Here is a 9,428-nt window from a genome sequence, read left to right as displayed (position 1 = left end):
CGATTTTTCTTTTTTACATAGTATGAATTATTTAAATGAGTATCAGAGTTTAGTGAGGAATGAACCAGTAGAAAATGTTCCTTAGAACATAAAATCATTTCTACATTAGCTGAAAAAAGTTGCTGTTTTGGAGAAGATATGAGTTTTTCTTTCATTTCTTAAAAATAAGCAACATTAAAAATGTGCGATTATGTAACACTTAAAAAAAAGTTAACCTTAGGAAAAGAAAAGCACCGGGTACACTTTTTTTTTAAATATATTAAATAATATATATTGGTTTAGATGTGTAAAACAAGTTGCCCATACTCTTAATAAGTCCTTTTTTAAGAGGATTTTTAAATCCTTAAAAATACAAAACCAAACAAGCAAACACTGAATTTATGAAAAGCACATTTTATTCCACATCTCATACCAGTGCCATGTAGACAAGATTTATACAAGATACATCACAATCTAAAGTGCACAAATACTGTACAACCAAGGGGTCTTAAATAAAAGGAGAGGAGAAAAAAAAATCACATTGATTTTCTTTTTATATAATATATATATTAAAAAAATTCAAAACCAGCAGATTGCTTAAAATAAAAAAAGATAAAAGAATTACCCCCCCCCCCCCAAAAAAATAAAAAAATAAAAAAACAAAAACAAACAAAAAATAAAATAAAATAATATAAAATAAAGAGAGACTCTCCCATCTTTCACAAACAAACCAGCAGAAATGAATCATCTTCATCATCATCAGCACTATATATATTATAGGAGCACGTAGCTTTGGCACCTGCAGTTAAAAAGTAAAAAGTAAAGTTTACAAAAGGAACAAAATGTGAGCAAAGCACTTTTTAAAATAAGAGAGAGAGATAGATAGATAAAAGAGAGAGAGATGAAAGAGAGATAAAAAGAGAGAGAGAGAATATTAATGCATCAGAGAGGGTGGAGGTGCGGACAGGGCGATAAGTTTAAGGGCTGGTGTAGAAGGCGTAGTAGCCCAGGCCTTTAGGATGCTGCTCCTTGCTGTATTCCTCGGCCGTCAGGTCCTCGCACTTTATGGTTGGAGATGCGTCCGTGCTGGAGCCTCCAGGCGAGAGGCGGCGTCTTTTACACACCATGGTGTAGTCGCCGGAGTCCATGGGCTTCAGGCCCGGGGTCGTCTCCAGCCCCCACACCGCACTGCTGCCTACGGTCACCGCTGTACCCGTGGATCCCTCCTCCTGCAGCTTATCTTTAGTGACCAGGGGGTCGTCGGAAAAGGCCGGCGGACTGGGCCTGGGGGACCAGGGCAGGCCTGTGGTCATCTTCCTCTGGTAGCTGGAGCTCCGGCTGGTGCCCCAGCCGGCTGCGGCCATGGAGGCGAAGGAGTCTGGGTAGTAACCCAGGGCGTGAGGGCTTTGTAGGGGCAGGGGTTTGATCCCATAGGACAGGAGGCTGGAGGCAGAGTAATCTGTGTCATAGGTCAAGTCCAGTTTACCCGAGGCGCCGCCCTGCTGGACGAACCAGCGGCTTGCGGCGGTGGCGGCAGAGTCCTCGGCCTGCGGCGACAGTAGGCCGTTGGTCTGAGGTACGGCTCGCTCGCTCCCGTACAGACGGTGGTTCTGCGGGAGGTTGTTGACGAACTGGTCCTGGAAGAAGGGCTGCATGGCATAGCGAGCTCCAGGAACGATCTGGTGGGAACGTGGGGAGTCGGTGGGGGACGGGGTCAACCGGTCGCTCTCGGGGGCTGTGTACATCCTGTTGAAGATAGGCAAGAATGTTTGTTTATGTTTTGTTTTTTGTGCCATATCAGCAACACGTTGCCTATTTTATGGCATCACAGACCTAAATCAGTGTCTTCATATGAAGGACTTTCAGAAAATTAAGTATTTTAAGCTGGTGTAAATCTTTTCAGTTCTTTCATATTTGTAACCCTATAAAAAGTTATTTCTGGTGGTTAGTTAAAAGTGCAGGGCTGTCTACTACTAAGAGGTGTTTAATAGTATAATAGTTTGAGGAGTCTCACAAAATTGTCAGACTGGAGTCAGGTAAGATTGGTAAGAGAAAAGTTAATAAATGAAGAAGAAGAAAGTTTCTGTGCAGCTTTGGCTATACTATACACTGGCCTGGATGAACGTAAACCAGGTACATTTGTGGAACAAGAAATTAAAAATAAGAAAAAGCCTAAACCTATAGAAGACTGAAGAAACAAAATCTTTCCAAGACATTGACTCGGCCTTCACACTATTTGAGGTGATGACACCTGATGACAATGGGCCAAAACAAGAGCTTAAGGTGTCAACTTTCACTTTCTTTGGCCTGTGATGAAGCTTTGGTCCACCAGTGACAACCACATGCACTTTTGATTTTTGCTACAATTTCTGTGTTTTCTTTTTAGGTCGTTTTAGATGCTTAGAGATACTTACGAATCATAGTTGTCTCTGAAGCCTTTGGCAAAGGGGTTGTGGTCAATCTTCAACTGTGTGATCTGGACAAAAACAAAAGAAAGAAAAATGTCTATAAGAGAAGAGACGCATAAAAGCAGAAGTTGCGCTCGACTGAAGGAAGTTGAGGCGGTCAGCGTCGTTTTTCACTTTTTTACTTACATCGGTGTTCTGGTAAGCTGTGACCGCAATAAACTGGTTTTCTGGGAAAGTGAAGGTCTGAGTCTTGGCTTCGGCGCTCATGTCCTCCACGCCGTCCTCACTGACCTCCACGATGTGCAGCCTGGGCTGATACTTGTGGAGAGACTGCAGGACGATCATCTGCGCAGAAGCAGAAGAAGGACATAGAAAGATTAGTTACAAATTCATTATCGATGATTGTAGAATTAATTGCAGTGAAGCTCAAGTGTTCTGCAGAGCTTGAGAGCTAACCAGCACTGTAAGGAACCGGGATCTTTACAGTAAAGGACAATAATATGCACTGTAAGTCGTGCACAACCGCACACTGCTGGTAATTGTGCAAAGGCTGCAGGACGGCTCGTCTGCTGTAGCAAGACGATCGCAGGCACACTAACACACTCGGAGGTGTCAAACCACCACGGAAGGCCAGAAAAGAGCGCCACGAATGCAGACTATGCTTCACTCAGAGCCATTGCACCATCAGTTCAACTCAACCATCATATACCCCCCTAACACCCCTACCACCCCCTCCTTCACCCACCAGCAGAAGCCTTTATTCTTTTATTCTTCTAAAAGACAATGCTAAAGCCTTACGATGAGGTGTTAAGATGTGCCTCTTTGAAAGTCTAACATTTTGATGATTGTTTGAAGCACAAGGTCTAAACGTTACTACAATTGTGAAGATCTGGACCATGCTTTTGAATGTAATGTAATGTGATTTTTTAAAGCTCCTTAGCTTATGGACAGGTTTTAAAAATGTTTGTTTCAACCACGTTCCTCATTCAAAAGCTGAAACCACTGTTAAAAGCCCTGTAGATAATTTCTCTTATTCTTTAGATAACAAACAAATCAAGCTATCAAGGATTTATCCACACTGTGTAACTTGCTCTGCTTTGCACATTTCTAGTATTGCTTTGTTTTTAATTTTTCATTACTTGAGTCTTATTTTAGTTATAATGTCTCATTTTCTTTTCTTTTTTCATTTTCATTTAACTATTTTCTATATACTACTAAATTACAATTATTCTTTTACCTGTTTTAAATTTGATTTCTCTTTGTTTTAATCATGTTTAAATCATGTTTTATCCATGCTTTAATTTTTATTTTATTATTTTATTTCCATTTGTATTTTTACAAGTTGTATTGTTACATGTTCTAATTAGTAAAGCACTTTGAATAACCCTTGTGTATGAAAGGTGCTATATAAATAAACTTGCCTTGCCTTACTTTTAAGCTTATGATAAAAGTAACTGTTGACTTTCCCAGGAACCTTGCTTTTAGAAAAGTCCCCCACCTTAGGTAGACTGGTTAAGCTGCGAGATAATTATCTAAAGTTCTTACCTCTAACTTCCCAAACTACATAGTACTACATGACAGTTTCTTCACACTATTGATTGTGGTTGATTCGTACATTAAAAAGGTGTTTACCTGGGTGTTATTGTTGTTTGCACCCTTGTTGTTGGTCAGTTTTAGCTTGCTGAAGGAGATCTCCTGCCTCATCCAGTGAGCTCCTGTGTTTGGAGACTCAGGGTGGACATACATCTTATTTCCTGTGAGAAAAAAAAAACACATCAAGAAAGAGAAAACTGATTAAAAGAAGTGTTCAAAAATACATCAAAGTCAATTTTAAACGAATAACGTTATAGTTCAACGAAATTTTAGAGAAAACAAAACGATTGGATGGTTCAATTAGAGACCTTCTCATTTTTAAATAAATCGTGACAGCGCCTCTGCTCAGCTCTGAATGATAAATAAATGAGAGAATCACACTTTCAGCCCACGCAGGTTGAGACACTCTGGCATCTCCGGTTTGCAAAAAAAAAAAAAAAAAAAAAAGCATTTTGCATCATGCAGAAAAGATCGCCAGTAATAATGAATCATTTAACGAAACGCCCTAAAAACAAAGTGAAATGAAAAAATATCGTATTTTACGTCAAACAGGCCATTAAACTTACGTTAATCGATTTTAATGTAAAACCGTAAATTCGCCAAGATTATTAAAATTTACTAGAGAAATTCCTCTTAGCTAGATCATATTTCGTCTTGATATTCGAAAAATTCCTGCTCGTTTCATCCAAGGCATTTATTTACCTACATAAATGCATTGATTGCGCTTTACCAAACAACACACAACAAAAACAAGCTGAAACTTTTATACTTGTAATAAAGAATAATCATATCGAACGAATAAACACCTTTAACACCTTTAAACTTGCTTCTAAATTTTGAGTTTCAATACAAATGCAATATAAAATTGCACAATAAAAATAGAAACAAATATAGAATCATTTTCACATTAAAGCCTTGTATATTAATTGTTTAATTACTGCCATTTTTAGTTTTTAGTTGTGCGCCAATGCGAATCTGGTAGGCGTTCTTTAAATGGTATGTAGAAAAATACTGATGATTGAAACAATAAACAGAAACAATCCTAAGTGACTAAATAAAATCTTACACCGACTTCCTTTGAAGCTTAAATTGTTTTCTTCTGTAGAGTTGTATTTTTTTTTTTGAGTGGCAGCAACGATATTAAAAACGACAGGGCAGAAATGAACGTGCATAACACCTTGTTTCTTCTCACTTTGAATCAGAAGCTCCCGAAACTCAGGAGCTTTCGTTAAATTACTTTTCAGGCGTTTTCTAGAAACGCTTACATTATGGGAAATTATATACAATTTGAAATGATCTTAAAATTGCTTTAAAAAAAAAACGAAAACACAACGAAAATATAAAAGGTACAGGATTAAAAATGGCATTAAAGTCTGAACACTGATGGTTTTACCAGTTTTCATTTCGATTTTGTTTATACTTGATTAGGGTTTACAAATGAATGCAAATGAAGGTGAACGTATTTTTTTCAAACGTGCAAAACTGTGCAATTTAGTTTTAGCTCAAAGAACAAAAAAATAAAAATATGAACAATGAGTGAGTGTGTGTGTCGGTTGCATGCATCTTTATCTTTCTTCTTTGAAGCCCACTTTGCACAGCCACACACACACACACACACACGAGCCCGCTTTTGTCTTTAAGATGCCGCAGAAACGCGAACCGCTCTTCGCATCACTCGCAGTCCATTTTTCACACTCTCGATTGAGTTTAAAGCATTGAAGATCACACCCTAAAACTGCTATTGGACGAGGTTTAGCTCTCGACTGCATCCGTGCACGAGCCCTCTTCTGTTGCACGTTTTAAAACGCTTGTTTTCATACTGAGAGCAAAAACCCATCTCGGGATGAATGTGTGTATGAGTGTGTATAAGTGTAGTGTGTGTAGCGCGCTTACCCTGCATGTTGTTATCTGCTTTGCCGCATGTCACCCACTTGCCCCCCTGGAAGCGCCAGTGGTTGGGGTCCGCAAGCACGACCTCCACAAAGACGTTATAGTGCGACGTCAGGCTGAGGCCGGTGATGTTGAAGCTTAGGAAGGGAAACATGCGCCTGAAATACAAGAAAAAATATATATAAATACAAAAATACAAACAATAAGATATAAGAGATATATATTTGGAAGTGTTTAATTATTTCACAAAATCGTTCAATCAATCAATCAATTAAACAGTTCAGATAGATCGAATTACCAACTACGAAGTATAAACACTTAATAAAAACAAACAAAATAACGATTAAAAAAGGCGCTTATATTATTTTCATGCAATTTTTATCATCACTTATAGTAATAAAAAAAACAATGCGGAATTTGTCGTGTCATTCGAATCAGTCCGCTGTTCTTTACCTAATTATGGCCAAATCCAATTAACAATGAACCAACAGAATTGTCGTTGAAAGTTAATTCGTTTTTTTTTTTTTGCATTTTTTGCAAACATTTTAATCTTAAATTATTTCACATTCCGCTACTTTTTGTGATGCAGTTAAATTCAGCGCACTCCTGCAATTATGTTTACAAGCAAACTAAGTTAAAAATACTGTAAATCTTTCTAATTTCGTTTAACTAAATTTTCGTTTGTAAAATTGCACACACGCACGAAAACACACATTGCACCACTGTATACTCAAACAAAATTGCCCACTGTTTTTATCAGTGTGTAAATAATGCAATACTGTTCTAAAAAAATATAACTTGTTTATTATACATTTACAGAGAGGAAACGCTTTTGTTTCAATTTGGAGAATTTTTTACATTTAGAGAACTTTCTATAAAATAGTTTTTCTATGGTTTTCTTCAAAAACATTGTCGCACCTTTATATGTATGAGTGTAGCACTGTGATTGCATTCGGGAGTACAAGCCACTGAGTTCGTATGTAATAAATTAAAGATCAATTATTTACAAAAAAATGTTATTTTACGTGCACTAATTTTACTCAATTCAGATCGCTTACCTTTCCCCATGCAATTATTAAAGTATTCCCTCGCTCGTACATTAATTTATTAACGTGCTTGCGCCTCACCTGCCCTGCTTGGTGATGATCATCTCAGTCTGGTGCCGGTGGAACTTGAGCCACAGCGGCCTGTTGCAGAGATACACCTGCGCCCTTTGCGCACCGGGGTAGGACGGGTAGAGGCACGCCGGACCCTGCGCGTGCGCGAACTGGTAACCCGCAGCGGCTGCGGGGTGCGGCGGAGGAGGCGGCGGGAACTGTCCGCGGCTCGTGCAAACGGCGGACGGGAAGCCGGAGACCGCGTGAGGGGGCAGCGGTACGGGCCCGTAGTGGAGCGAGGAGGTGGAGGAGGATGAGGAGGATGAAGATGAGGAGGACGTGGAGTAGCGGGAGGTCGCGACCGAGCCTCCGTAACACGCGGCGCCCCCGGTGACCCCTTGCGCAGAGGCCCCGCCACCGTAGGGGAAGAGCGCGCAGCTGACCGGGTCCTGCCCGCCGAAGTACAACAGCTCCTCCGCGCCGTAACGCCGGATGGGCAGGACGTCCTGCCCCGCGTCCTGCTCGTGCCCATGCTCGCGCGCTGCGCTGGAACCGCCGCTGCTGCTGGTGGTCGTGGTGGTGCTGTTGGATGATGGAGGTGGGCTCCTCGCGCCTTGTTCTGCATCTGTTGCTCCTCCGCCGCTCGCGCTGCTGTACTTCTTACCGCTGTCCGGTTCGTCCGGACTAGCGGAGGCGGACGCGGCGCTGTCCGAGGATGAAAGTGGCGGGTAGAAGGGCTTGGGCAAGGGCAGGGGCAGGGATACGGGACCCCCAGCCGCCCCTCCAGCCACCAGACTCTCCAACTGCATCGCTTCTTTTCTTAGTTTACAAAATTAAAAGCGCTTAAAAAACGGATTCAGGCTGGTTGCACCAACCTGGAGCGCAACGCACGCACGTACGCGCGCCTGAAGAGAGGAGGAGAAGAGGAGTTGGAGAGGGGGGTGATAGAGCGCGGGATGTTGCCCCCCTCTCTCGGTCCTCGACTTGAGCCGGAAAAAAGTGAAACGAAAACGAGTTTAAAAACTATTTTATGAGCGGTAAAAAATCGACTAGAAGGCGAATTTTAAAAGCGAGTCTGCGCTCATGCGCGCTTTGCAAGTCCCTGTATGTTGGAGACGGTGGTGTTTCAGGGGCGTTTATATATATACACGCACGCGCCTCTAAGCACGAGTGGGCGGGGCCTCCCAGGGATGCCGCCTTGCACCTCCTCTTTGTGCCGCTATTGGAGGAGAGAAAGGAGAAAAAGGTGAACACATGAAAAACAATGCTAAAAAGCGAAGTTTGAGCTTTTTCGCATTTTTAGTGGATTTAGTAATTTAGTTCAGATTTTTGTGTGTTGCACTAAACATCAGGAGCGCGCGCACACACAATCGACACACACTCAACAAACAAACAAATGCAATATCTGAAAGGCCGCAAATCATCCAAACATACACACTCAGGCGCGTGCACGCGCGTTAATTGTAATTGGAAGTGCCTAAGAAACAATTAAAGTTGTTTTCAAAGGGAAACTAAACAAACAAAAAGACAAATACGGGTACTCACCTCCCGCAGCGTCTGTGGATTTTGGTGTAAAACACACTGGTGGTTCCTTGCACTGAGCCTGATCAGTAATCATTGGCAGCACGTGCCAAGCGTCAAGGTTCCGGTTCACGCGCCAGTTGCCCCGCCCTCCCTTTGCTAGACCTACCGGGGCAGGTAGATCTCATATCTTAAGATCTCATAAACAAAAACAAAACAACTAATCCATATATTTGATAAAAAAAATAGAAAACTACAACTCACAATACAAGCTGTGATTGAAAGAGAGAAAAAAGTCAACAGAGACAGAGAAGAAAGAAAGGAGAGAGAGGGAGAGGGCTTAGAGACACCTGATTAAAATATATATATTTTTCATAATTTGATAATAAGAAAGATGCGGAGGGCGAGATATTTCTTTTAAAAAATCAACGAAATAAAATTGTCGATTAAAAAAAGTAAAAAGCGTAAATAAAAAGCTCAAAGTGATTAAGATAGACAGGCAGAAAGGGGGCGAGAGATAGAGAATGAGAATTAGAGAGACACCTGATGAGTTCTGTGTTTCAGACAAAAAGTGCGTTAGATAATAAACCGATAAAAACTGCCGCTAAATCAAATCAATTGCAAGTGTTTATATATATATATATATATATATATATATATATATATATATATATATATATATATATATATACCTATATATGTATATATATATATATATATATATATATATATATATATATATACATATACGTATATATGTATATATATATATATATATATATATATATATATATATATATATATATATATATATATATATTTAATTGCGGTTTTAATAAACAGGCGCACTGATCAGTCTAACGGGTGTGGATTTCATGTCCAATCCCACATGAGAATCAGAGGGGGGTGAGGGTGGGGGGTGTTTTGTGAAGCGGGGTGG

General features: G+C 40.4%; 1 protein-coding gene across 2 annotated transcripts; it reads right to left on the bottom strand.

Moving 5' to 3' along the window:
* Window positions 1-626: 626 nt before the first annotated feature.
* Window positions 627-8,609, bottom strand: eomesa (eomesodermin homolog a). 2 transcript variants are annotated; one of them, XM_007240851.4, is made up of 7 exons: window positions 8,513-8,609; window positions 6,998-8,186; window positions 5,874-6,028; window positions 4,020-4,141; window positions 2,574-2,732; window positions 2,394-2,455; window positions 627-1,725 (listed from the first exon to the last, which is right to left on the bottom strand). In XM_007240851.4, the coding sequence occupies exons 2-7, from the start codon at window positions 7,774-7,776 to the stop codon at window positions 957-959; spliced, it is 2,046 nt and encodes a 681-aa protein (XP_007240913.2). In that variant the 5' UTR covers window positions 7,777-8,186; window positions 8,513-8,609; the 3' UTR covers window positions 627-956. The 2 variants fall into 2 exon arrangements, with proteins under 2 accessions (XP_007240913.2, XP_049328976.1); XM_049473019.1 differs by lacking the exon at window positions 8,513-8,609 and having other exon boundaries at window positions 6,998-8,195.
* Window positions 8,610-9,428: the final 819 nt, after the last annotated feature.

This window comes from Astyanax mexicanus, unplaced genomic scaffold (genome assembly GCF_023375975.1).
Source record: "Astyanax mexicanus isolate ESR-SI-001 unplaced genomic scaffold, AstMex3_surface scaffold_32, whole genome shotgun sequence".
Lineage (NCBI taxonomy): Eukaryota > Metazoa > Chordata > Actinopteri > Characiformes > Acestrorhamphidae > Astyanax > Astyanax mexicanus.
This window is presented reverse-complemented; position numbering and strand designations above follow the sequence as displayed.

Coding starts and splice junctions, on each gene's coding strand:
- eomesa (XM_007240851.4), bottom strand. CDS start 7,776: ATGCAGTTGGAGAGTCTGGTGGCTGGAGGGGCGGCTGGGGGTCCCGTA. Junction 6,029..6,997: donor ATCATCACCAAGCAGGGCAG/GTGAGGCGCAAG, acceptor CTTGTATTTCAG/GCGCATGTTTCCCTTCCTAA. Junction 2,733..4,019: donor CAAACAACAATAACACCCAG/GTAAACACCTTT, acceptor GCTTCTGCGCAG/ATGATCGTCCTGCAGTCTCT.